At 48.9% G+C, this 27,405-nt stretch overlaps 7 protein-coding genes across 7 annotated transcripts; 2 read left to right on the top strand and 5 right to left on the bottom strand.

The window, feature by feature from the left end:
* Window positions 1-586: 586 nt before the first annotated feature.
* On the bottom strand, window positions 587-2,998 carry LAESUDRAFT_713657 (uncharacterized protein; the record flags this gene model as incomplete). The annotated part of the gene is made up of 11 exons (XM_040906995.1): window positions 587-634; window positions 688-729; window positions 777-948; window positions 994-1,133; window positions 1,245-1,450; window positions 1,720-1,798; window positions 2,097-2,175; window positions 2,245-2,274; window positions 2,443-2,558; window positions 2,773-2,853; window positions 2,912-2,998. 11 exons carry the CDS (start codon window positions 2,996-2,998, stop codon window positions 587-589), a joined length of 1,080 nt encoding a protein of 359 aa, XP_040764887.1.
* Window positions 2,999-5,218: 2,220 nt separating this feature from the next.
* On the bottom strand, window positions 5,219-9,597 carry LAESUDRAFT_713658 (uncharacterized protein; the record flags this gene model as incomplete). Its single annotated transcript, XM_040906996.1, has 16 exons — window positions 5,219-5,312; window positions 5,369-5,567; window positions 5,617-5,689; window positions 6,062-6,072; window positions 6,132-6,277; window positions 6,341-6,411; window positions 6,463-6,645; window positions 6,695-6,853; window positions 6,905-6,928; window positions 6,987-7,118; window positions 7,173-7,260; window positions 7,386-7,486; window positions 7,640-7,660; window positions 7,707-7,721; window positions 8,233-8,715; window positions 9,322-9,597. 16 exons carry the CDS (start codon window positions 9,595-9,597, stop codon window positions 5,219-5,221), a joined length of 2,076 nt encoding a protein of 691 aa, XP_040764888.1.
* A 5,945-nt stretch (window positions 9,598-15,542) lies between these two features.
* Window positions 15,543-15,754, top strand: LAESUDRAFT_758583 (uncharacterized protein; the record flags this gene model as incomplete). The annotated part of the gene is made up of 2 exons (XM_040912464.1): window positions 15,543-15,664; window positions 15,724-15,754. 2 exons carry the CDS (start codon window positions 15,543-15,545, stop codon window positions 15,752-15,754), a joined length of 153 nt encoding a protein of 50 aa, XP_040764889.1.
* Window positions 15,755-16,406: 652 nt separating this feature from the next.
* LAESUDRAFT_758584 (uncharacterized protein) lies at window positions 16,407-16,933 on the bottom strand (the record flags this gene model as incomplete). Its single annotated transcript, XM_040912465.1, has 3 exons — window positions 16,407-16,655; window positions 16,703-16,776; window positions 16,852-16,933. 3 exons carry the CDS (start codon window positions 16,931-16,933, stop codon window positions 16,407-16,409), a joined length of 405 nt encoding a protein of 134 aa, XP_040764890.1.
* Window positions 16,934-18,799: 1,866 nt separating this feature from the next.
* On the top strand, window positions 18,800-19,893 carry LAESUDRAFT_713660 (uncharacterized protein; the record flags this gene model as incomplete). The annotated part of the gene is made up of 5 exons (XM_040906997.1): window positions 18,800-18,887; window positions 18,943-19,266; window positions 19,326-19,437; window positions 19,507-19,566; window positions 19,620-19,893. The coding sequence occupies 5 exons, from the start codon at window positions 18,800-18,802 to the stop codon at window positions 19,891-19,893; spliced, it is 858 nt and encodes a 285-aa protein (XP_040764891.1).
* Window positions 19,894-21,681: 1,788 nt separating this feature from the next.
* On the bottom strand, window positions 21,682-22,783 carry LAESUDRAFT_651726 (uncharacterized protein; the record flags this gene model as incomplete). Its single annotated transcript, XM_040904313.1, has 5 exons — window positions 21,682-22,132; window positions 22,183-22,298; window positions 22,363-22,459; window positions 22,511-22,614; window positions 22,664-22,783. The coding sequence occupies 5 exons, from the start codon at window positions 22,781-22,783 to the stop codon at window positions 21,682-21,684; spliced, it is 888 nt and encodes a 295-aa protein (XP_040764892.1).
* Window positions 22,784-25,987: 3,204 nt separating this feature from the next.
* Window positions 25,988-26,719, bottom strand: LAESUDRAFT_758585 (uncharacterized protein; the record flags this gene model as incomplete). Its single annotated transcript, XM_040912466.1, has 5 exons — window positions 25,988-26,097; window positions 26,150-26,284; window positions 26,343-26,388; window positions 26,448-26,633; window positions 26,699-26,719. 5 exons carry the CDS (start codon window positions 26,717-26,719, stop codon window positions 25,988-25,990), a joined length of 498 nt encoding a protein of 165 aa, XP_040764893.1.
* Window positions 26,720-27,405: the final 686 nt, after the last annotated feature.

The raw sequence follows: 27,405 nt of genomic DNA on the forward strand, positions 1-27,405 counted from the left end.
AGCTCGCGTAAACAACGCCACCAAGCTTCAGTTCCGCTGATGTGGATCTCGTACCTCTTTTTCCACCAGTCGCTGAGATGTGTGCCTTTCCCGTTGGGTCCGTTCGATGCACCACGCCCTCTCACCTGGACCTTACGCACATTTGGCCTGATTATTATCCTAATTAAGCTGAGAGGGTTATTACTCCGGTCTCATCCTTGGACCCTCTGATGGCAGAATATGTGCAGGCTCGATACTCCACGTACAGTAATGGCATATGACAGAAAGCAAAGAACAAAATACAGTATGGTGACCGTCAATCCTCAATATCAGCTTCGGGGATGCATGGCTGACCATATCGCATGCATGCGAATTCTCACAGATATCATATTGACTACATGGATCGTAGTTGTCAATAGGAGGTTCTCGACATGATCCTGAAATATCATTTCGCAGCTCGACGACTTGCACGAAACATTCTGTGCCAAGAGGTTCTTGCATTGCACAGTCCGGATCTATCCATGGCAATGTGCAGCTATGTACTGTGCAACCAAGGAACTGTGTCTTACCTAATCGGGCTTTCAAGTTGATTAGCAGCGCTCCTGGATTAAGGGATACCAGCAATTGTTTTGAGGATTTCAAGGAAAGGCCCAACCTAACGAAAATATGAGTCACCTGTATGATATCCCAATCACATTAACGACCTACCATCGTCGAATGTCGATGCAAGTCCTCCAACATGCCTTTGATCTGCAGGATTGTAAGTCCGTGCCGCGCTAGCTGACAAATCAATAAACCTTTTCAGGGATCTCTTTCAGCTCATCAGACGTGATGACTCCTGGAGTAGCATATGCATCTGCTATGTCCAAAACTAGTTCCCCCCCTTGATGATTCTCGTACATGGCAAGGTATCTCCGGAGCTGGAGGAGAATTTCAAGTCTCTCTTCACTTTCTTGCATAGCCTGGGCCCTGGTGTTCAATGAACGGTGCAGACATTGACATCCGCATCCATACCTGAGCTTTTGTGATGTTGCGTCCCAATCTCGCGACGTCGTCCTCTTGCCTGCTGTGATTGGCGTAACTTCAATGAAGTTTGAACCGGCAGTATTGAAAAGCAGTACAAAGGACATGGACGTGCTCTCGGAATGCCTTCTCTGTTAAGGTTATGCTACCATTGCAGCAATCAAATCTGATACGACGCCGACGATACTGTGGGTCGGAGCAATCAAGCAGCCGAAAACATATGTCTGCGTAGGAGGTATCACCTCTTTCATCAGAGCATTGCAGATATACTCCTCATGTCGCTTTCTGAGACCACGGCCCTCAAGCTGGGAGAGGTGGTGGACTGAGCATTGTGAGTTCTCTGACACCGGAGAGCCAACGGAGACAAAATTACCACGGATCACAATCGTTTCCATATTACACTCCACCTGCCCTTCTAACAAGAGGCCGGCCAGTGCCGCTCGAGTTCCTGCGATATGGTCAGAAGAATGAGTCAGACGACGGTAATGAAGTACAAACTCATGCTCTTCATAAGTCGATCCTCGCCTTGGCATGCTGATGCGATGTGAAACGTCAGGGATGTGTGCCAGCGTGCGCAGCACCTAGCCACAGTGTACAACAGGTGCAGCTTTATCCAGAATGGACATTCTCCACAATGCAGCCCACAGTTGTCCCCATATGTTCAAATTTCCCACTCCTTTCAGACTTCTCGTCTTCATAGAGATAAGAATGCAATACTTCCCTTAATTTGGCTGAAAGTTCCCGGAAGGATGCGAGCATGAACGTTAACTCGAACGTTCAAAGCAGCCGGACTTTCCTATTCAGGCCAAAATTCACCGCTAGATTCTGTAGTAGGATAATAATGGAGAGTATTCCATGGTTCCACGAATGAACACAGAAGGCGTCATCAGCTCGTATCCACTAGTGTTTGAACTCGATAGCAAACCCACCAACCGATGTCACTGAGTTGACCCCATGGAATGGTTCTCAGGTCTAATATCGGACTGGAAGCAGCAAATTTGACCGGCCGCGGCAATCGATTTGCCACATGTCACGTTTCCTAAATGTTCCCAGCGCAGAACAGGAGAACAATGGCAGACATTGGACGGTCGCACCCTGGTTCCCTCCACATTCCTTATGCTATCTCCCTGAGGCTGGGTCGGAAGCTGCAGCGTCGCTAGAATCAGACTCGGGCTGCGGAGTCATAACGATATATATGTTTAGCAATATTGTTACCAGTATAGCACGGTATCGCCTAATCACTATGCCTTCCACCACATCTTGGCACTCAATCTGTACAAGATAATGATACTGCCAGTGATCATGCACCAGCAGAGTCTGCCTATAACAGTGGTTGCCCGTCGAAATATCTCCTGATCCATTTCTATTATCACGCGTCCTCCATGTTCATTGATAGTGATTTAATTGCCTCCCATAGATTCACTGCTCCATTCAGCGAACCTGTCATATTGCACTTTGCAGCTGCGAGAGTCCCAGAGCGACGGAGATATTATCACAGCTTCGACACAGGATTGCGGAGGTTGTCGTAGGATCAAGAAACGCAGTGAGAAGGCATCCTAAGGCGAATCAGTCAGAGAATTGGCTAGAGAGACACTTCTCACCCCCGTGCGCATCACTACGATGAAGATATGTCTGGCGTGCTCGAATTTGTGGGCGTGCTCATCTAAGAAGCCTAGTATAAAACCCAATGAGTATGTCTATGACTGCAAGACCTGTCTACGTATGAATGATATCAGCATGCAATGTTTGCATTATTGAGGAAATGATTACGTTCGAATTAGTAGCGCCATGTATTTGAAATTGTAGGTCGATGTTGCAACCCTCCGCGTCATGAACTATATGGGCGCGGTGCTATAAAGGTTCCGCAGTAGCATGATGACCATGGAGAAGCCGCATACAAACAACGTACAACTGTAGCTAATACCTCATAATACTCAGGGTTAGCCATTGGCACATCATCATCAATGGAAGAGGTGTCAAGCCTAGCTTGAGACATTGCAGAGTTCACTAGAGCGATGGCTCAATGCTGCACACTGCATGGAGATGCCAGCATATTTATGCAGCATCGCATGGACTCGCTATTGAATATGAAGTATTGGAGAATGTCGCCAGTCCTCAATCAATGTCCATATCAGGGTGGCCTGTCCATAACAGACAATCTACCCTTTGAAGCTCTGTGGTCCATTTCCAGCCGTACACACCCTCAGCCATATTTAACAAAGTAAGTGTGACGTCCGTCAATGGCTGAAGACGATATTCGCACCTATTGCAGCTACACGGTTACATGACAATCAACCGAAGCTCGTGAAGTCACTCCTATGCTTCGATGGGGGCATGAGGGACCCCTTTTATCGGATTACGTGAGTGGCTCAGTGAGTCCGCGTACAGGTAAAGCAGGATTTGCATGCTACAGCACGATGTGTCCTGTCATGTTAATGTCCAGAGACTCAGCAAGGTTGCGCAAGAATACGCTGTCTGCCAGCCAATATCCATGGGAGGTAGTGGGAAGAGACGCACCCTTAAGGTAGGCATGTTGCTCCTGGAGATCAATCTGACGTGGAACATCAGACTGTATGGTCCAGGCACCCAAGTCCGTCCTTCTCATTGTGTCCTACTTGCTGGCAGAGCTTGTTGCCAGCACCGCTGCGTTGGCGCCAGGGCATGCTCCATGGAATATCACTCACGGGCATAATCGAAAAGGCAGCACTGATGCGCTTAGGCTTGTTCCTTCGGTTACAAAGTGTACAGATTCTGCTCCTGATTCTGGAACAGCTTTTAGCCCGCGCAGGTCACGCCGTCGCCTGTGGGGCCTGCCCGCCGTGCTTATCCTTGCAGTGTTTTTGCATGCGTATCAACCGAGTCGTGCTGCTCACCTAGCAGTAATCCGAGCTCATCTCTTCTTCTGCTACCCGGGCCGCCAGTACATTGTCCCTCTTTATCTGCAGCCAGTTTCTTGGGGTTGGACGGTGTGGAGTGTATAGTTGGTACCTGAGAGAACGGAGTTCTGGAAGGAGAATGTTCGAGCAGCTGTAGTGTCGCATGAAGCAAGATCAGAAGAGAATTCTGTCCAAGAAGCATTAGTTACGTGACCCAATTGGTGGTTGAGTTCAACATCGCGAGGCATATAATGTGATAAGAACAGGACCCCGTCTTCCTCGCATCCTCTTCTGCCAGACAATGACACAGTCATGAAAACATTGATATGTGTAGGCATTGTGCGATGAAGCAATCTTCGAGTATGAAGTGAGCCAAGAGCGAAGACAGAGTAAATATCGTGCGAGGGTCACCGACGGTCCATATGCACATGTGCTCCCATTCACCGAGAAGCGCCCATGGAGGCTGACCTGTGACTCAGGGACAATCATGAATCGCAGGGCGCAGATTCCAAGCTTCGAAGCCCAGGAAACAATCTGCCAAAATTGACATGCCCTGCTCAGTGTATGATATCCTGTACTGTCCGGCTTCTCTGAGCTAATGGCCATGCTGTGAACTGATGGCAACTTCTGCACTGCTTCAACGGATCCACCTTATGACTGTATGCTCAGCTCCAACTAAGATATATAGGTAGGTCGGTACCCTTCAGACCATAACATTTTAGAGCCTTTCACAGTATGCAATATATGTATGCTCAAGGCGAGCTCCATATATATGATGCGTCGTTTAATGGCGCAGGGTCAGATTAGCCGCGTTCATGATGAGACGATGCTCTCCAAGATCTTCGGATAGTTCGCACACTCACCATGCTGTTCACCCTCTGCTTATGTTTTATGACTGTATTCCTGCAGTTTATAAAGATTTATTTGATACGAGCTGTCGTACCCGTTTTCTGAAGGACAACGGGTAACACACTGTCTTATAATTATAAGTAGACGTGAGTCTAAAGTCCATGTCCCGGTGGGTTGAGATCCGTCCGCATATATCACCTTGTTGGGACGAGATTCAAAATGTTCTTGCCTCCACTTAGTATCAATCATCATTACACGATTTCGGCACGTTGGTGAACAATGTGCCTTTATAGGAAGATCGTATCTTCACGTACAAATTCAACCAGTGCACATATGGGATTAGTCCTGAGCAGCTATTTAATTGCCACCGTGACCTTCCCTTCCCCTCTCCAGTCAAATGTCTCCTTCACGTTGGGAATGAACATTGCTTCCCGATCGCATCATCGGACAACTTCAGTTAAGAGATTTGAAATGAAAAAAAGATACACCGACTATGTTCCTGTTAGTCGGGCCTGCTTTTGAGGCAGATCCGTGACTTCACTATCTTCTCTGCTGCGCTTGACAGCTGCAGCTTGCTCATTCACACTGTATCTTAGAAATTCATATAGCTTATGCAGAGCAATAATTAGGGTGGACTTTACCTATTGCAGTCCACTTGTCCATCGGAACCTTGTGAATCACTAGTATATTCGCCATACCCGGTCCTGTCGGTACTCTCAGTGGTGATGGGTACAGAAACAATACATATACACTTATGCAGATGTCCACGATAATGCCCTACGCATTGAGACGGGAGGTTCTGAAATAGCATCCGTGATCGGAATGGTGGGCGATTGCTGTCTACAAGATCCGCAGCTCGTATTGAATCATCGCACGAAAAGATGCCGACCTACGGTGCTTCGGATGAGCCGGATACTTCCCATTGAGGAGACCTCAAACTCCCTGCTCTCTCCTCGATTTCCCTTTGGGCCGGTCAGTATGTCTTCAAGTGAACGTTATGCAAGACCGCACTGATATGACGATGACCGCCGCCTCTTGCTCAACTTATCCTCGCTGGAATCATAGGCTAATCCATGTTCTATCGGAGCACATTCAATTGATAGGCCTTGATTCACCGTGGAAATGGACATGCTATCAGCCGGCATCTTGTTTGGAGATCCACTGGATTGTGCACGCAGATTCTTGCGTAAATTGTGCACACTTTCATTCGGAGGATACCGTGATCACGCAGTTTGCGAGCGTAGTCTCACTTCGCGAACTAATGCACGCCCATGAGAACGAACGCTTCGTGATTGTCAGTAACGCATGTAAGTACATGAGGACGCGACACTTACTGAGTTACCATCTGGTCAAACATGCATTGCACATCGCTACACCATGTGAGCCAATCAGTATTCGACATACCACCTGCTCGATGAGGAGGTCGTGGATAGCAAGATTTCAGACCCAAGAGAATGCCGAAAACTAAGCGGCATGGATGCTCCCAAAAAGGCGACCACTCGTCAGGTGAGGACACGCGAATTGCAGCCAGCATTGATGGATGAGATATTCTGTAGGAAGATAGATGCTGTACGCGTCATGCAGGTTGCAAATCAACCCATCTGGAGATCCACTCTTCTGCGGTCGTGCTAGAGGATCCTAAGGGATGGTTTGAGCACATTTCGATGCCAGACGCTTCGCATAGCTGTGAGGAGAATCAACAGAACAACAAGAATGCAGATGGCATAGCACGAACCCATGTCTCTAATGTTCCACCAAGATAGAGTCCGGATCTTACCAACGTGCACCAATGGTCCCCTGGGAGTTGCAGTGATTCTGCGACCTCGAAGAATCGCGGAATTGACAATAATGGAAGGATATCTTCCGACCGAATGATCATTGTAGATCGTTCGACATTAAATTGATGGTGTTGGCGAGACTAGAAAGAGAACACGTGAAATAACCAGGAAAAGACAGGTACACCTTACAGTTACTGTGAGAGAAGGTCGCGTATAATCTGTTTCGGCCACACCGTGGCTGGAAGCAGACGATTGAGATGATGATGGAAGTTCCATTTTCGCAACTGAATATGCAGATTGGGACGTGGTAGCCTCCTCATAGATGGGAGTTAATCGCGGATAGCGATTCTGCCATGATGCAGGCCATCGGATAGCTCTATGGTCCAATTGGGTGCGTACCTTGTGAACTGGGCTATGGCCAGACTGCAGCAACAAAGCAGTTGCATAAACATTATCTGAATCTGAAATACGTAAGGCGCACTGGCAAGTCGACGGAGATGCTAGAAGACTGGCTTGAGGCTCGGATATCTGCCATGTACTCATATCTGGATGGCCATCCGCATGATGCTACTTGAAAGCCATAGTCAACGACTTGTCCGCCGGAGCCATCATCCTGCTCGAGTTATAATTAGAATGAGAATATGGTAGAAGGAGGATGATAACTAACCGTTGTTCGAGACATGTTTACAGAGATGTGGAGTGAGGAGCGTGTGATGATGATGAATGACCGGAGCACGAGGAATTTGCATGGCCGCCTTCATAACCGATGTGTGAAGCTTTTAAAAGGCTAGTACTTGCGCAGATTTTAGAACGCTAGGACTGAGGCCATCCGATGTTCATTTCTGAAAAGGCAAATTCGTCCGCCTATGGGAGGAATTACCTTAAGCTCATAAAAGAACCAAATGGAGGCAATTGGGCTGAAGCAAGAATGACAGCGCCATCGTCATCGACAAGCCGCTCAAAGAGTTTCAAATAATTATGCTGTGATATTTGTCTCATCACGTGCATATGTCCATTATGCCACATCGTCATACGGGCATTACTGGTGCTCCACCAGGTGAGCCGGTGACTCCTGAGCGTGACGGAGAAGCTAGCACTGCATGTAAACTCGTGTAAAGTTCTGCAGTCTCTCACCTTCGATTTGAGCTGGGGCCTCTATTTTGACATGGACCCAGAGAAAAGACTTTAAGATGTAACTTACATGGACTGTAGTACCCTAAGTAGCGGAAAGAAAGTCGCTGATCAATCTACTTCAAGTTGTGCATACGCAGTGTCAATCAACAACAATCATACAAGAAATAATCTATACGCCCGGTTTCGTTCAAAAAACTGACCAGGATCGCGCAGGTGTCAGCCAACTCCATCTAACTCCGAGTCGCAATTATAATGACAACCTCACTGCATTGGAAATGATAATATACTGCCTCTGGTAGCAGCCTTACATAGTGAGAGTTCATCGTATCCTAGTATGAGTTTGTTCGACAGCAAACTGGGGCAACGGTGGTGGAGAGTCTAGGAAAAAGAGGTAGTCATTGAAGTACCGCAAAGGGTGCAAACGTTCGAGCATTGGTTCACCACGCATGGCACGATGATTCTGCGTCACGTGACGCTTGCCTAAGTTGTGCATCAGGTTGGTATCTACAGCCATCTGACTCAGATTAGTTGATTCGTATGGATGCTAACAGTGCATCTATATCGACTGGACTTGTGGTCGGACTTCGATCTACCGTGTCTTGTGAGTACACAGAAGAGGAGTCAAGAGTTCGGTCATCCACATCTTGCAGAAAGTCGACAACTGTGAAGTCCGTGGTCATCTCTGGACGTTGACGGCTGCGAATGAGTGTTATATGACCGGCATCCCCTTGATGCTGAAGGGATTCATAATCGCTGGTTGGGTCTGTGCCATCACACCCTGCACCAACAGTGCTGGGGACGACGTTGTGGTCGCATAATCGATAAGCATCCAGCCCAAAAGCCTGACCATGACGAGGACCCAATGAGATCGTAGAAGGGTCTTTAAGAGGTCCATTCTCATGTTCACTGTCATAGGGAATCCCGATGCGAGCAGGTTCCACGCTTCCCGATTCCTGGATCGAGAAAACGCCTCCGGTATGAGACGAATGATTTGAGCGGTGTGTGTCTTCGCTAGTTTGCTCATGATTACACTGGCCGAGGGGGGCAATATTCACAGTTGTTGCGCCCAAAGACCCCTGATGGACCACAAGAGATCAAGCAGTCTGATCCACATATGCGTCCGGAACCACCCTGAGAGAACGACGCGACTTAAAATCAGAAACAGAACTATTTGGCAGTGTTGGTGGTTCGAGCGTAGCACCAATTAGCGTATGAGTTGATGACCCTTGACAATGATATTGCTGACGATGTTCATTCCGTGATCGCTCACGAGAAGCACTCTGGCGATGCGTACAATCAAGGTGCGGGCGACGCTTCATAGTAGGAGATGCAGCACTTGAAACCGAAGGATGCAAAGCATGTGTCATGTCTGCACAAGTCCTCCTTGAGAGATCTCTCAACTTATCGTAGAGTCATTCCACAGTCCTTCTTCTCCGCATGGACAAGGCTGGACGTTGCTGCATCAATACGGCTTCAGGTGATGCAGGAGTATCCTCTGCCCCCCCTAGATGACAATGTATTGGCCTTGCGAGACGCCTGTATAGAAAAGGTTTGAAGGGGGGTTGGATCTTTATCCCCGAACGAGGAGGGCAGCGATCACGAGAGACACTTGGAAGGTGGGAAGTGGACGGAATTTGACAGAGGTTGCCGCGAGAAGGATGAGGCGACGGCGATCGGTGTACCCGTGAGCTATTACTGCCGTCAGTCTTTTGCGTAGATGCTGTTAGAATATCTGTGGTCTTCATGCCGGCTTGCGGGAGATCTGGAGGCGGCGGTGGAAGGGGTTTATTGTGATCGTATCCTAATTTCGCATTCCATCTTCTCGAGGCTTGGGGGATGGTTGACAGTGAGTTTGGGTGGCTAGCACCACAGCTCAAAGACTCGGCCGTGCGATTTCTTCTCGCTTTCTGTGCAACATGCTGATCCGAGATACGAGAGGTATTCGTGGTCCCTCGCATGGGTGCCCCCTCATCGGAACATGAAGGTCTGCTACTCGCAGGTTTGAGGATGGAGGTGGGATCGCATGGTCAGGAACGTCTACGCAGAACAGACGCAAGCCCTGGCAATTGATTTTTGCGTCTTCGTGAATGGTTACCAATGAGTCTATCAGAGAGGAAGATGTCAACAGAAATACTAAGGATCGGGAACCACCTACCTGACCAAAGATGAATATAGATATCATATGAGTTTCATTCCAGGGTGAATGGGGGACTGGCTCAATCGAAAAGGCCACAGCTGCCAGATCGGAATATATACATGCACATATATATGGGCAATCAGTCAGCTTTTGATTGGTTCCTTAATTACCCTAACCAGAACCTTTCGACAAATCTGACGGCATAGAGCAATTAAAGGAATGGCCCGTGTGCCTTGCGGGATCGCCAGTGATGAACGAATTCCGTGCGAGCGCACCTGCAGGTACCGAAGCGTGGAAGCAATATCACCTTCTTTGCCAGAATGGACTGCTCTGGGATATTGACTGCATTCGATGCGCTTTCTGCTGCAGGTGGCAAGGGAAAAATATTAATCTCCAGTATAGGAACCGAGCGTTGATGGACATGGACAGAAAAATGGATATATGCCCTCGCAGGAGCTCGGACGTCCGAGAGTGACGGATGCTCATGCTGGTCGCCATATGTGCTTGAATCACTGCTAGTACAGCCTCAGTGGTACTGAGCCGCTCTCGGCGTACATCTCTTTGCCATCCATCGGATCAGTGCTCTACTCGCCTCTGGGGTCGCCGGGGTTTCTGCGGACTTTGCTTGCATTTTTGCCGTTCGGAGGGATAAGCACTGTCATTCAAAGGCACAGTACTATCATCGGGATTTCGTATTGTCTGCTCGTATGGGTGAAGGACTTGCACTGCAAATGCAGATACATCTGATTCTGAAGGGACGAAAGGTCCGTGTTTAGTGCCTTCGACTGTCCATACCGTTCTCCCTCGCCCGTCATTTACTCATGAGCTGCTCAAACCCCCTCGGTTGACACTAATATCTCAAGACTCTAGACTCTAGACTCTAGACCGACAATTCCAACACGGCTGTGTTGCATGCAGCCACTGCCACTCGCTAGCGGCTGGGCGAGGTCCTCAGAGGGACCTCATCGTCGTCATCAGGATGGAAGTCTGCCAAATGATGAGAGAATGCCCGGCTCATTACCCCGCTGGATCCGATGGCAGATGATGCATGCTGTTGTTGACCTTGATCTTGGCTGCCTGCCAGGCGCTCTGAATTGTGATGACCGCAATGTACGATCACACGGCGTACAAATCAAGTGCGACCACCCTTATTGCTATGGAACGTTCAGTAAGACGTGCGATCTGATGTAATCTGTGCACACTCTCACCTCGAGACATGTCCTATGAAATGAAAGCGAGCAATCGGTGACTTTAGCACTGAGTCTTCCTGCTGATACTATACTATTATCAGATGATGCGCTGCACAACGCACGGAATCTAACACTGACATTGTCCAAACATACTGGGCGACGCTCTTCGCTTTTACCAGGTATAGCCCAATTCCTGTATACATGCTAGGCAGCGAAGAGATGATCTGGACAGATGTGCCCCGCGGTCTCGCCTCGCTAACTATGGCAGACAGATGGAGCAGACCTTCATATTACGCACCCAAGTCTTCATCTCTCTGTTGCAACGATGAACACAGGCCAACAATGCATTAGAAACACTCATGTAGATGATCAGATTCAAGCTTACCACATAATCACCCGAACGAATGCTTCACAATGTTCCAAACCGACTCAAGAGCTGCGGGAACTCAGAAGAAATGCAAGGTGCGTCAGGTTCGCCTGTCTGCTAACCCGGGCAACATGATGTGGCGTGGCAGCTGGCATTCTCTGAAAACTCTCATGGGCGCAATAACAAGATGGACTACATACGAGGCCGAGAAGAGTGGCTGCGTACGTGCGTATTGTGAGGGCGGAACGACCGGTCTGCTGGCAGGCCTACTACAGTGAGAGTGTACGATTGATGGACCGACAGCAGCATCTCGCCACAGACGCGTCGAGGAGCTGTGACGTTTGTGTCACTCCAATAATTATGTACGGCACATTCCGATTGCGACCTGCTGTTTGATTCTTCACTGCGCCGTGGAGAAGTGTTCAGGATTGCATTGGGTGTCTCAGCCACAACTTGAACGCGGCAATCCAAACGTTCTGCAAGGAGCACACGCCTCTCTGGTTCCCGGCCACGCACATGCACACTGAGCTCTAGGATTGATGCAGAAATGCAGGACCACAGGCCTGTATCTTTGATGGCAAGGTGTCGGGGTGCAATTCAAGAAGATATGGAGCCTTCCCACTCTTCGAAGCGCGACACAGACATCGTGTCAGATGCTGGTGTATGAGGCCACTCACGCGACGCAGCAATATGGTAAACATGTACATAATCTGTGTCTGATGTAATTGAAGAGCAAGACGTGGTTCGGAAAGAGGGCCCTGTTAGTCTTGCGCCGGATGAGGCAGCCGCTGTTTGTGGACTGGTATCGTCGATTACGTCCCGGACTCCCGAACAATCCTGTCTTCAGTAGTATTCGAAAGTCCTGCATTAGTAGTAGTCTTCATCGAAGAAGTCTGCATGGTACAAGCACTAGGAACTCCTCGATCGGATCATGATTCTTCGCGCTGATGGTCAGCAGTCGGCAGATATGGGGTATGTTCTAATACCAGTCAGCAAGCTGATCGCTGTCCCGATGCTCGTCAGTGCCCCTCTGGCTACCCCTGCTTAATGCATCGTTGATGTTCGACGTTCCCCTGGCCTTCTCCGACCGTGTTGCGAATGCCGCTGGATAGCCGCCCATAATCAACAGTATAGTGTGCTCTGGGATGGTGGGGACACCGGTCTGTCGAAATTCTCTCTAATATTGGATCTCTCTGGATCCATGCCACGTGAGATCGCCTCCTGCGTGGGCATGCGGCGACATTCAGCAGCACTCTCGGACACTAATGAGGTAGCTGGGCCAGGGCCCATGTTGTAGTGATACCTCGCCAAATCGCGAGCAACCAAGCCAGCTGCAGAGGATCTCTGAGAACGCCATAAGGTTGGACGCCACGAACGGCTTGGAGGATCCGGACGCTGTGATCGATTCGCGTTTGGGAGTGGCTAACAGGCCGCATTGTCAGTGATCGCAGATGCATTTGCACTGCTTTCGAGTACTGAAGAAACTAGGCATTCAATGACACGATGTTTGTGATTTTAACACAGCCGACCATTGCGAATGGCATTCCCTGTGGCACGTAGCTAGGCAATCTGTCTTGCTAAACTCGGAGTTCAATGATGAACCATCGGATGACAGTGATTTCGCGTCTCACAGGAGCTGTTCTGCTCGTTCGCGATGTGTAGCCCTCGAGGTTCTGTCAGTGGTGGTATATGAATATTGGTCTCAAGAAGCCCTGAGTGACTAGGAAGGCATCTCTGCATGCCAAGAAAATGGTGAGAAGCTAGCCAATTACCAGGTTGGAACAGGACATTGGAAGTAATGTGCCCTACCTCCTTATATTGGCTCGATGCCAGGCAGGCCAGCACTAAGATAGCGTTCAAGGGATCTCTCAATCTTTTCCAGCCTGGAAAGTGCCTCCTCTGGACTGATACAATCATGACCATATGCATTGGTAGAATTTGGAGAGGAGGAATGAGGGTTGAGAAGGGAAAACGAGTGAATGTTTGACATACCAAGGATGTCCGGTGGCGGTAGGAAAAGCTCGGATCTGGCAGATGCGGGAATCTATGGAGGCCCGGATCGGTGATATATATCTGCTTATGATGGTTTTCTGATGTACATAGGTAGCGGTGAAGATATGAAATCACACGTTTTTTTCATCCTGAAGGGCTGGGCTGTCGAAATCTGTGCAGCTCGTGGCCAAGAAATTCTCCGTACCGGGAGGTGCGAGAACTGGTGTGAGAGCCATTGAACTCAGCTCAATGCCCTGACATGTCCCAGCAGATTCGAGACAGAGGAGTGGGAGGAGGCAGACGACGAAATGAGCAACTCCTGGACCATTGTAGATGACATAGATGATTGTGCAGAAAGACTGCCTGTGCCGTGGTCAGCGCTCTCGCAACCAGAATCATACTCGGGCCGTCGTTGTGCCGAGGGAGATCGTCCGGATCACGCAAGAGGGGATGTGGAAGAATGTCAGGTAGTACGGGAAGGGATGCAATATCTCAGTGACCGGAATGAGTTATGTACGTGAACGGGTAGGACGATTCAGGATTTTCAGCATAGTCAGCCGTATTGTCAAGTTGGCCTTCTATAGTGGTGGATCTCGGGCATCGGTCATGAATGGGAGGCACGCTGGCAACGGTAGACTGAAACCTGCCACTGGATCATCGCAATGTCACAAGCTGGCAGAGACTTTGCGCTCAAGCTCATCAAACCATGCCAGCGACAGTCTGTTGAACTGGTCATTCTCTTGAGTGGCTGGAGATGACATGGGTGAGGCTGTGGCATGCACGGAACTTGAAGATGGTGGAAGTGCATCTGAGACTATAGCTACATCTTTCAGTGGAACCGGTATGATGCCGACATTCTGGAGCTCAAGGCCAAGAGGCGGGCTGTCTTCGCGAGGCGAGGTGAGCTCAGTTGAGTAGAAGAAGAAGCCACTGTAAATGTATCAGTAGATACGCTCAAGCTATTGGAAGTGCTCGCAAGCCTACTGGATGAGGAGGGTTCAGCAGAGCTAGAGAGGAAGTCGGAGGGCTCTCGACATATGATGAGCCGCTCTCGCTTCGAACTCGTTTGTTCTGTTCAATACCACCACTATCAGTGCTCCTACTTGCGTTGCTGCTTCCTCCGCTGCTACCCTCACCAGTACTATTGCCTATGTCAATGTTTAGCTGGTCAAAAGAGCGTTTAAATGAGGTACTATTTGATGAGAGGTCTAGCTCCAGTTGCAGAGGGTTACCAGCAATCGTTGAGGTGATAGTGGCTCTGAATATGAGGGGCAGAATACGGTGATATACTACGTTTGTGATATTTTTCATGAGTCCAGTGTGCTAAGCTCAATACAAGATGATTAGATAATAGTTACGTTTTGACGACCCTCCAGAAATGTTATCTATCGGTCTTCTCCGAACCATATATTCCACCTTGCCTCTTCATCTGCACTCTGCAGGTAGCTACCGAAGTGATTTGGCACTGGTCTTCTCTTATGTGAGTACGATGGAAGGGCGCGTTGGCAATGAATGTGAGAATTTTGCATGTGGCTAGGAGTCAAATGGCTGAGGCGCCCGGAGATGAAGAGGACAGGTTTAGAGCCCTTTTTCAGTCGACTACATATTCTTCTCCCTCACTCACGCTCATCCAAGCTGTCTCCTGCCAGTCTGCATCCATCATGCATGCTCTCACCCATGCGACCAAAGTAGCTTTACGTGACGCAGGGGCCCAACGCGCAGTGCTCATTGCAGGAAGGCATCGTCCCCTACAGGCCGGGAAGCATGATCCCTGCCTTTGCCCGAGGCATCATCCCGTTGCACAGACAAAAAGAGTGAGTACATTCGGTCTATCTCTCATCCTTGTGAGCTACATTCGACGTATACTACTAGGACACCATTACTCGTATCTTCTCGCTTGGCATCAAGCGCCGGTTCGAGAGGTATCTGAGGGTTTCTCTTCCTCTTCCGATGCTTCGAGCCCAAACAAGTTTGCCGTCATCACGATCGGTGGTGCAGTGCTTAAAGAGGTCGATGAGTCTCAGCTTTCTCTATCGCATCGCACTCTACCCCGTTGTCCTACACGGCACAGAGGCACAGTGCAAGAACATCATTGAGAGCGAGGGGGGTTGTTTCCAATTACATCGATGGTTTCCGTATCACAGGTCAGTTCCGTTCCTAAATACATCCATCTCGAGAGCTGATTATGCATATGCCACAGATGCGAAGACGGTCAAGATGGCACGCCGGGTGTTCCTGGAGGAGAATCTCAAGCTGGTCGATGCGTTGGAGAAGCTTGGCACTCGTCCTCGCCCTATCACCTCGGGTGTATTCACTGCGGACTGTCTGGACAAGGACAAGTACGGATTGGTCGGCAAGTTTATAAAGGTGGACAAGCATCCCCTCAAGCATCTATCAGGGCAGATGCTCTGCCTATCCTCACCCATTAGACATCGTCTCTCCCATCTTCCTCAGAGGTTGGATTGAAGATGCGGAGTTGTTGAGGGTATCGCGAGGTCGCGTCCAGGCCTAATCGTGGTGCACGATCGTAGTTCGTGAGATTATGGGTTCCGGATTCATTGTTTTCTCCTCACTGTTTCTGCCCGTTGTGATTGATACTATGAGAACAGACGTTAGTAAAAGGTGTGGTGGTCTTGCGCTCAGTGGTGGGTGGGTGGCGGTTGGAGGTCCTGCGGTCTTGAATACCTCAGGACAGTCGACCCGGACGTCTTGATCGTTCATGGAGATTATGACGAGGTGAGTTGGTGATGAATCTACCCTGCCCGGCACAGCGAGGTCCATGGGAGAAGTGCAGATTCAAGCTCAAACACACAGACCCATCTATTAGCACCGTAAATAACCATCATATGTCTCGCGTAATACACGTTGGCACCCGTCAGTATACAACGAAGCTATCATGTAAGCAACTATACTACGAGGATTCAGTTGTTTGGGAGTGTGATTCGCTATCGGCGAAGATATCAACAATTCACCAAGCTACGACAAAATATGTTCGAGATACCTGATGTTTTCACCGGGGAGTAAACTCTCAAAGCTGGATTGGGCGTGATGCTTAAGAAGCCCGATCAATTCGTCGAGCCGTTAAGTGGTTGTCATAGCGGATGCATCCACTCTTGAGGAGGAAGAAATAGCTGTGACGCATGGTCCCAGCAATTCCGCCAGCCTGGATGCTTCAGCTATCTTCCCATCGATGTGGTCCCTAATCAGATAGACTCGACGATGTCCTTGAGTTGATAACTCCAAGAAATCACGATAGTCGGCTGTGTCCTCAAACTGGAATTGGAAAGTCTTGTCCTCTTTGGGAACATTCCACGCTACGATTTGTGCGAACTTGGAAAGGTGAGCAAGTATGCGAGATAGATGATGCTGGGACTAACACCATGCGAGATCAAGACCCAATCATGATCCACCATATCCACAAATCGGATCGTACCATCTGTGGAACGAGCCACTATCGCGTCTTGTAGATCGTGGATCGTGGATCGAGTCAACGGTGAGTAAAAGCTATAGACCAGTCACTACTCACAGAAGCCTATCCAGATATTGAATATCCCGACCCAGACTTGTTCAGAGTTCGCCCATTCATCGAGATCCCAATAAAGGGTCATCGATAGTCGACAACGAGGCGTGCAAAATAACATGTCACCGCTGAGGTGCATTCATTCTCGAGATCAAAGATACATACATCCAGGTACAGATGATTAATTCACCTTCGTTCCTCGCTCATGGTGCCATTAAATGGGGGTATCGAGTCGGTTGTCAATGGTCAATGTGAGCGGCAAATTTATATGATGGATCGACCGATCATGAGCGGATCATATTGCGTTAAATGAGACTCTGAGGCAGCAGCAGTGCTCAGAATAGCACGTTGAGCCTGATATAAGCGGCGACCTAAAGGGGGAATCGCTGCTTACCATGGCCAGTAGCGTCTCAGTTAAGATAGCGTCGCTCATTATAGCCATGGCAGATGAAACAAGGCATACTCCGCACAGATGGATTGAAAAGCTGCCTGTGCTGATTGCACGACAGTTAGAAAAACACTAACGAGCGTTAACCCTCCACTCCTACATGCTTGTCCTTCGCGAGGCCATGCTGTTGTGTAAATCAAAAACCACGGGCTCAACAATATGGGCAGACCATTCAGCGATGCTAGAGCTGTGACCCTTTCGCAACACTACATAGACATTTCTGTTACTCTTGATCACTTCCTGACAAATCCATCTAAAAGTGGGACATCACACGATCTGAATAGTGACAACTACCAATCAGCATGAGCACGATGACTACAGAGCAGATAGTTACCTTCAGAACAGGCAACTCCAATGCTTGGGTTTGAGAGACGATTCTCGACCTCAGCCTGTTCCGGGGTGGGTGGGACAGAGACTTTGACAGGTCCTCGATGGCTGGTTCCGAAGTACGTATTGAACATGTCTCACGCATGTTCCAGGCATGACATCGCAGATGACCGTAGACGAGTCGCATGAATGTGTCCCACCGCATAGTAGTGAATGAACGTCCAGAAATCGGCGCTGCTGGTAAGCGCGACCTGGAAGCATTTGCTGTGCTTAGCTATGAACCAACCAACAACGAGCGTGGACTGCAGGTTTCAATTTCACTATACAAGGCTAGGGTTCGAATGAAGCTCACCATATCACATGAGAACATCCAGTCGTGTTCAATGATATCGACAAATAATGCGCTGCTGTTCTCCTCTTTGCCGCTGATCATAATGGATACTGAGTGTACATCATGAGTATGATGCTCAAGCAGTTTATACAGAGGCAGACGAACCTAGGTGAGGCGCTATCTGAACGATGGAAACTCTGGCATCCACCCATTGGGCCTCCTCGTCGACGGTCAACGTTCAAATTGAGGAGAACCTACAATCCGTTCTCGCAAATCGCACATAACTGCAAATGCCTCAACAGTGAATAGGGCAGAGCAGAGACGAAAAGTTCGCACGCACGAGGGACCGCGGTCCATTTCTGGAAGAGCGATCGAAGTGATGCAAGAATCGTTATTGTCGTATTCACGTGAGCGAGAGTGGTCGCCGGTGATCATCGAGTGCAGAGCAAGACCTTTAAGTAGGAATGAGACAGCTCGCATGCATGGCCATGGTCAAGCATCAAGCTCAAGCAAGAGAATCAGCTATCTGTTCACGCTGCCTTGCTCGTCACCAGGGACAGATCGTCAGACGTGGCGATCACCTTGTGATGTTATTCCGCATTTGGACGGGGCTCCCGTATTCGGACGGAATTCCCACATTCAGGCTACATTTTTTAACTAGGATTTTTGTTCCTTTTTTTGCAACGTCCAGCCACACACAGCTGTGCAAGCGCTTGCTTGCGGTGCTGTGACCATTTGTAACCTTTGTGGCGAAAAACCTGTTCATGTGCTATCAGCTAGCGAGTCTAAGCTTCAACATTATCTTGTGCCAATTTCGACGCGACCGTCGGTCAGTTTCGAGCTCAACAATGTCTGTGGGCTACAGGTATAAGCCCCATACTGCGGGCGTGAATCGAGTGCTGTTCGACTCTTCTGGGACTGTTATCCTCTCCTGTGGTGAGCTTGTCCAATAGCATTGACGTGATGGAGCGCTGCAATGGAACGTATCTAGCTGATGATGGTTTCGTGTTTCTCTGGCATTTGAAGGAAAGAAGAGCACTTGCTCGATGTGAACATCCAGCGGCGGTGAAGAACGTAATCTGGACCATTACGTCTGAGGGAGTACCTTCTTTTGTCTCTCTGTGCTTCGATGGTCGAGTTTTTCTTTGGGAGCTGAATGGTTATCATAATGCGCGACTGCTACTGGAGTGGCGAATGGTCGGCATTGACCAACATTGCACGATCACCGAATCATCGCTTGCTTTCGACGCCACTCGTCATACATTGGTGATAGCTATGGGCAGCGTATTTCAGATTTGGGCTTTACACTCAGAAGGTGAGACTAACCTTTTGTCTGTTCGGACAGAACTGACTTAGAACCTCGCCTCTCTCCAGTATCTCTTCAATGCGATCTAGAGGCTGTTGCTCCAGGGCCCATAATCTCACACGTTCAATTTGTGCCGCATACCGATACGCTCCTTGTGTTTTACAAGGTGCCTAAAGTGATGTATGTGATATTGCTGGCTCGATCGATGGGGTTTGGAACGCATTGTCTCATTCTCCCCTGAATTCGTAGCCTAGGCTACAATGTAGCTCGAGAACAGATCGAACGGCAAATAGCAGTGAACCATCATATGTGAGTGCAAGTAGCGTGACGCTATATATGAAGCTAATGAATTGTTTCTTCAGAGGATCAGCAGCGCTGATTGACTCTAAACACGTCATCCTATATGACCTGACTACGGGTCTTCGTCTTCATGAGATTGGCATTAATAAGACGACCCAGACCCTGAAATTTATATTGCCTATCAGGAGACGTTTACCTGTCCGATTGGTAACTTGTGGTGGCAGACAGTTGATATGGAGCACCAGCGAAGAGAACGTACTCTACTTATGGGAAGTAGCATCGGCAAATTGTCTCCGAGTTGTGCATTGTGAAGGTGGTGCACTGCTTTTTTCATAGATTTCACCAATTTTTGAGATAAACCTCTAAGTGTCGACTCAGACAGGATCGAAGCGATGGATGTAAGTGCTGTTCTACATTGGAATGACACCATTTATCTAATCGCGGTTCCTTCAGGTATACGCAGCGTCAGCAGACATCCATCATATAGTTGTAGCCACCTCTGGCAAGTCCTCGAACAAGTGACGTAAATACGTGTCGGCATCAGAGATCCAGATATATGAAGGTCGGTGGACTGACTGCCTCCCTTACACCACAAGCTCATAGATAATATGGAGTGCCTGTAGTGAGCGACGACCAGGAACACAGAGCGGGTATGTTCCTCTCAGTCTGCTTGCTATAATTGGGCTGTGGATTATGGCTCCTCGACTGTCTATCATGGACGGTGACGGCATGTCGCATTGAGCAAAACGTCTCCAGAACTGCGCTCTCCAGCGAGAGTTTCTGGTGACCGATGAAGTCTTCACTTGCTCATTCCAGGAGAATAGTCGATTCCTCTTACAATATCATGATATGCCAGAAGGCATGCCTTCATCTGACCAAGTCTCTATGTCGTAGAGCCAGCTTCTCAGACTCCCGAACTAATGTCATCTACATATCGTTACAATGATGATTGCGGTGTGGGAACTCATTCTACTCATGAGTGGCTTCGTCATCTAAATTGTGTGGTAATCAAAGACAGATCCATTCTCAGCTTCTAGCGATCAACAATCCCGAGAGCCATTGGTGACCGAGGGACTGTGGAACGTGCAACGAGGGGAACAAATTCATACCATGAATCTGACTAGTACGCTTGTCAATATCATCCTTTTTTCTTATGCACAATGAGTTTCGATTCACTAGCTGATGACATGCCTATGTACATTCCTGCATTGCCATCAATCAATGAGCAATCCACGCGCCAGCGTCAGTTTGATGCCTCGGTCTCAGCGGTTGAATGCAGTGGAATAACTCCTACAAGAAACGTTACGCAGCACGAATATGGTATATCGGTACCTCTTCTTTGTCCTAATTGTCTGCTCATTAAGTCGGATTTCGCATCTCAAAGGTAACGGACCATGCAGTGATGAGCTGCTGCCTCCTGTGGCTGAACATAGCCACTACGGTACGTGCAGATCTCAACCTCAGATCACTTTGTCATTGTCAATAGTTATCATTGATAACGCAACTTACTTCCAGGACCAAAAGTCGGAGTTCACCAAGTTCAGGCCTCTATAGATTCAGTTACACATCATCCACCTGCAAGCACTTCCCAGGACATGAACATTCCTGATCAGCATCCACTCATAATCGAATACCCTTCGGTGTCTGTGATCTTGCACCGATTTCTTGCCCAGATATTGGCTCTCAGCATATTGATATATCTGCTCAGCCTTCTCCCAGGAGGCGATTTCACGAAAGGATAGATGTAGCATGTGCATCGATGGACGCATGCCACTCCTTGTTGCATACTTCGAGTTTCCCCTGTGCTCACTCGTCGTCGTCGATCGACATACAGTACACTGCCAAGAGATCCATGTTGTGATATATTGATGAAACACTGTTTTGCTGCTATCAGCATTGTCAGCCAACTGGTGAAAGATTACGATAGACATCAGGGAATGCTACATTCTATGACATATTCTTTGCTACAGGTACACGAAGTCCGCCAACCTCCTACATGTCGCAAGCTACTCAATTCCTGATACGTGCAATGCAATCTCCGCATCAGTTCGATCTGAACCATAAGTCATATAATATTCAAGTGATGGATGGATCAGACACTCGTGAAGCGGACCGCACCTGCCATTACTTGTCACCTTCCCGATGAACAATAGAGACCATATATCTAGGCTTCCCCCGATGTCCAACAAAGTATTGATAGGGCTTATTGTCTTTGAGCGCGCGCACACGGAAGGTCCTTGCACCTTTATGCTGGGATTGCTGACAGTGGAATGTGATGAAGTCATTTCCGGTGACTGTGCTAATATATTTGGCAGCCTGGCCGCAGCAACGGATGTCTACACCGTTTGGTCTCCGACGCCATGCCGCATCGGAAATACGCCGAAGTTGTCCGTCCCAGCCAGCATAGACAGACGTGTGACTGAGCACTTCTGGCTTCAATGCTCTTTCCAAGGCTTTCGAGACGTGTTCTCTGCCAAAGACATGAAAGTCGAGCACGGTGCTAATGAAGTGATTGCTTATCGTAATTGGATCCAGGCTCGGTGCATCAAATGCGAAGACTGTACTGAACAGAGCACTGTGATTGCGCATGAACAGCATGACTGTCGGCATACGGAATGGCCTCACCTAGATTCTTTGAGTTCATGTAGTGAGTGTTGCACAAATCCACCACAACAGACGATGAAGAGAACTCTAGTCGTGAATTTGCTATAAACCTCTTGCGGACACACATAATCCAAAATCTGTCATGAGCATCAAGCGGAAAATATGAGCATGCAGTAATGAAGGTCTGATACTCCATCGCACCACTTGTAAGCTCATCACCTTCTTAGGATCATATAAAAGGCCTCCATTGGCAGGACTGGCATGTGTATTAATAATCAGAACAAGCATGCTGCACTTACTGATGTTCATTGTGAGCGCGACACACGATCCAATGCATAAGGAGACTCACTGAGCAAAATCACTGAGAAGCATCTGGTTTTTCTTCAGCCTCTTCGACATTCCACGCTGAGCTAGATCAGAAAAGCGGTCATTGATCACGAGCAGATCACTTTTCTGGGGTAGTTTTAATCAGACGGCACACTCATATAGGCACAGAATGTACTCGACTGATGTACCTGCTGCGTGCTAGTGCTTCGAGCATTGCTGACGATGCTGCAGGCGAACTAAAAGAGGAATCATCATCATAGAAAATCTGATACAAAGCCATCGGCTCTGATCTCATTCCTGCGCCACTGCCGCCGATCGACCGTGAAGGCGCGACATACTAGTGCAGCCTTCACTTCACTTCAGTGTCCGGTAACGTCAGGATGATATACTTACGGGGATGACAGTGCCGCGGGCTCGGTGACATCGCGGACACACCCATCTTTCTTCGCACTCCTCTGGAAGGCAGCCTGGGATGCCATGATATGTGATACAGCCAGCTGTATCGTGGCATTCAGCACATGTTACGACTCGTCCACCTTGCTGGCAGAAGAAACATTGCTGTCATCGTGTTAATTAAGTATGTTTTGTTGAAGGCCAGCATACCATGGCAACTCTTGCTTGCAGCAGCTGGCACGGGAAAGGCCCATCATCGCAAGAAGCTTCTATAGAGATACACATCAGTACCGAAGTATGACAGGGTGCTATGATCGGCATGATACGTCACTCTGCCTAGTCGGAGAGGATCGACATAGACAAAAGCGCTATGGTAGCTCTGGGTGTGCGCTCAGCAGGCTAGGGCCAACAAAAGCTGCAATGACTCAGATGCCGGTGACAACGAATGATACGGACCTGAGATGACTGCTGCAGAGCAAACCGAATACACGGGATTCCGTAGGCGACCATTTTTGCGGGGGCTTCATCTGCGTGTCTCTTTCATCGGGAGAGCTCGCAATTTGAGCTCCTGGTGATGGGGTGGAGTTCTCCAACCTGCTGATCCAGACGATGTTGAGGAGGTTGGTGAGGGCTCGTGCATATGGGAAAATGTTTGAGTTCCGTCTGGGCCGGTCGCCGCCCCAGTGGATGCAACTGCAGATGGAATAGCCCGCATGTGGAGTTCAAGTTGATTGAGTGGCGTCTTCCACCCTTCAGACAGCGTGGACGAAGCAGGCAGTGATGATGAAGAAGAGAGCGTCTCTCCTCCTTCGGACAAGGATGACATAGGTATCCTCAAGATAAGTCGGGCAGACGATCTTTGGCATCGCACTGCTAATATTGTACAGAACCACCGCCTTAATAAGTAAGGTAAGCTCATCAATCGTACCGACTTTTGATTATATACTTACTCACTATGGTCGAATTGTCCTAACGCATTCCAGCCGACCATGTGATACGGCAGCGTGGGTGGGACGGAGGGACTTCGAAGTCTCTCATCGAAGTTCCACCAATCTCATGACGGGCTGAAGCTCCTATTGGTCACCCATTGGGGATAATCTGCCTGAATTAGGACGTACTTGCGCTATCTAGCGGTTGTGCCCTAAATGGACCGTGGCTGTAATGGATACGTGTCATTTGACACAGCACAGCGGCGTGCATAAGAGAAACTGTCCGCTGGAAAAAGCGGTGAGGAAACTATGAAAAGTATTAACATCGGTCGAATAAGAGAGAACATAACCGCGCGTCAATATCTACGATCTATCGAGACATTATCAGCTACTGGCAGATCATCGAGAGGTGGACTGTCATGGGCTGCTGATGCAGTGAGTTGTTGCCATCATGACGCAGCGTCACGACAGTATGACATGCTGATATACATGTGCACGAGCAACGTGCGACCGCAATCACATTCTCCCACCGGCTCCTCTCGTCGTAGGGGCCCAGACCATACATCCCCCGTGCTCTCTGATTCTAACGTTCAGCAGTGAGTTACAAGTTTGTGCTCTTCAGGGATCACCTATGAATGGCGAGCGACGTTTTGGTGTTGATTGGCCGCTTGTTATCTGACCACGATCATGGATGTCTCCTCTACGCGGTGTCTTCATTCGCCATCACTCAGTCTCGTCGAGATGAGATCTGCGATGCTGATCACAATGTTCATATTTCAGAAGATACATGCGCGCCAATCGCCGCCAAGTGCCAATTGAGCTGCGTGAGCCGATGAGCCGCGTGATACGTGACAGCGTATGACGCGACCGCTTTTCGCTTGGTGGACAGTCTGTTTCTCAAAATGATCCATGCCATTTACTTGTTCAGTCCCCTCAGCTTTGATGCGGAATTTGATAGTCTGGAATCATTTACTGTGCACATACGAAAAGGCGAGGAGTCAGCACTGATGTGGACAGACGAGCTGAAGCTGCTCGCGTCATCGCAGTCTATTGTCATTTTTCATCTTCTGCCCCCACCCTCCCTTCTCCCCCCACCTCAACATGTTCATGAACTCTGCTCCCTCAGGCGCGTCGCCCTGCTGCTGGTCCAGGCAGGAACTGCATCAACTTTGTAGGTTCACTGCTCGAGCCCACCGCACCGGCAATGCCTCCCAACCCAATCCTCTGCTTTGCTCCTTGTCCATGCGAACTGAGTCATCTACATGTCTCCGTTATCTATGGATCAATGGCTTCAATGACATTAGGACAGGATGACCCTCACGATGCTGCATATCAAACCGGTAATCCTTGCAACCCTTTCAGAGGAAGGTTTCATGTTGCCCCCAGAGTGATACATAATCCCTTGTAACACCAAAAGCAAAAGCGATTGTATTCGTCTCACCATTAACAACCTAGTAATTTAATGCTGTACATATACTAGATGTATCGAAGCTCAAACTTTTTCCAGCTTTCATATCTGAGTTCGTGCAATTAGCACGAAAGCACAACATCGCTGTCGTGATCGACGAAACGTACCGTGATTTCATCACCACTGGGGTTTTCCTCACTTCCTCTTTCAGCACATGCACAACTGAGACTGGCATACCACATTCATACAATTGTTCTCTCTCTCTCTAAAGGCATATATTGGTGGGTCGCTAGCCAACACAATGCTCATTAAGGGCGTGCTTGTCAGCAAAGATATGTCGCACATATGCTGCACACCGTAACAGACGCGAAAATCGACATCCTTCCGAAGAAGCATAAGCTTGACGTCAGCTCTGTCAAGGAGTACCAGCATCTGCAAGAGTGTGGGCAGAGCAAGTTGCATGAGGCAAATCATCTCATCATATGAAACGGTCTGCCCGCAGTGCGATGGGTAGGAGGCTCGGAGATTGAGGTAAATCTGTGTGGATTATTGCGTGATTCATCTGACACGTATCTGTAGCTCATTGTTATTGCCACCAATGGACGTAATCCCTCAACTCTTCACAAACATCCAACATCCAATGACGTTCGAGGACAGTCATATTTATCATCACATTGAGGCGCATATCATCCACTGCAGTATGTAATTTGTTTCTTCTCTAACACTTCTGCACCTCCACATGCCCTCATCTCAAAGCCACCACACAAGCTTAGACGATGCCGCTGTCAGCAATGACGATCCTCACCTCCGGTGTACCAGAAGCGGAGCCACGTGCCTCGATCTTCTTTACAACAGTCTCATAGCCCTCAACGACCTCGCCTGTACAGAAAGATCAGCCAAACATCCTCGCACGAATCAAATGAGGACATACCGAAGACGACGTGGGCACCGTCGAGCCATGAGGTGACGACAGTGATGATGAAGAACTGCGAGCTGTTGGTGTTTCTTCCAGTGTTTGCCATTGAGAGTATGCCAGGCTTGGTGTGCTTGAACTTGAAGTTCTCGTCTAGGAGCCGTGCCGTGCATAAGCGGATTGGCCCATCGGGATCTCACATGTGACTTACCCTTGAATGTTCTGCCATAGATGGACGTTCTGCCCGTGCGGTTTTCCTGTGACACGATGACAGCTATCACTACCAAACCATGCGCAATCTCGATGCCGTACATACACAGGTGAAGCCACCACCATGGAGCATGAAGTTGGAGATGATGCGGTGGAAGGAAGAGCCCTTGTAGCCAAATTCATGCTCACTGGTGGTGAGCTCGCGGAAGTTCCTGGCCGTCTTCGGGACGACGTCGTCGTACAGCTTGAAGACGATGCGCCCGAGGGGCTTGCCATCGACGGTGATATCGAACTGCCAGCATGGATGACAGTGAGCACGTCGCTTGGACTGGTGCTCCCCGGTGGCCGGATACTTACGAAGACGTTTTGATTGGACATGGTGACCAGAATGAGAGGAGTGGTGGTGGATATGGGGAGGGTACCGATCCTCTCTTATGAGCACAAAGTCACTTCTTCCGTGGTTCTAGTGCCCCTGCTATTCTATATTGACAGTGCCCGGCATCCCCAGTTACTGACGCTGTTGGCCAGAATGAGCGCAAGTCAAACATCGAAGGGAGGAATTCTCGGTGTCTTTCTCCCTGGAACGTAATCCTACCGGTGCCCGACGCTTCCCGATGCTTCATGATTCGGATGCTAACAGCTCTTTTTTATCGACACTCTTCGCTATCTCTATATTAAATGCTATTTACGTGTATGCAGGGCCCCAGCATCATGAGTACGTCATCGTACGAATTTCGCTTGCGATTCGGATGAAAATGATTTCGGGAGTTTTCTCGCATGACGATTACACATCTCAGGTGTGGCCACCAGCGAATAATAGGACACGTCTCTACACGTAACATCACAGACACGGTTCAAGCACTTTACGAAAATTATTATTGTGAGGTAGTGCTTACCCGTGGCTTTCAAATGCATTTGATGGATCCATCGTGCACATGCACAATTGCAATAGCATCTGGAGGAAAAATGGTCAGCTTGATCGCACCGATGTGCTTTCGCGAGCATGTGATGAATGTGTTCAACTCGCGTCAGTGGCTCAGAAGGACAAAGTGCATCAGAGAGCG

The sequence above is a fragment of the Laetiporus sulphureus genome (assembly GCF_001632365.1).
Source record: "Laetiporus sulphureus 93-53 unplaced genomic scaffold LAESUscaffold_16, whole genome shotgun sequence".
Classification (NCBI taxonomy): Eukaryota; Fungi; Basidiomycota; class Agaricomycetes; order Polyporales; family Laetiporaceae; genus Laetiporus; species Laetiporus sulphureus.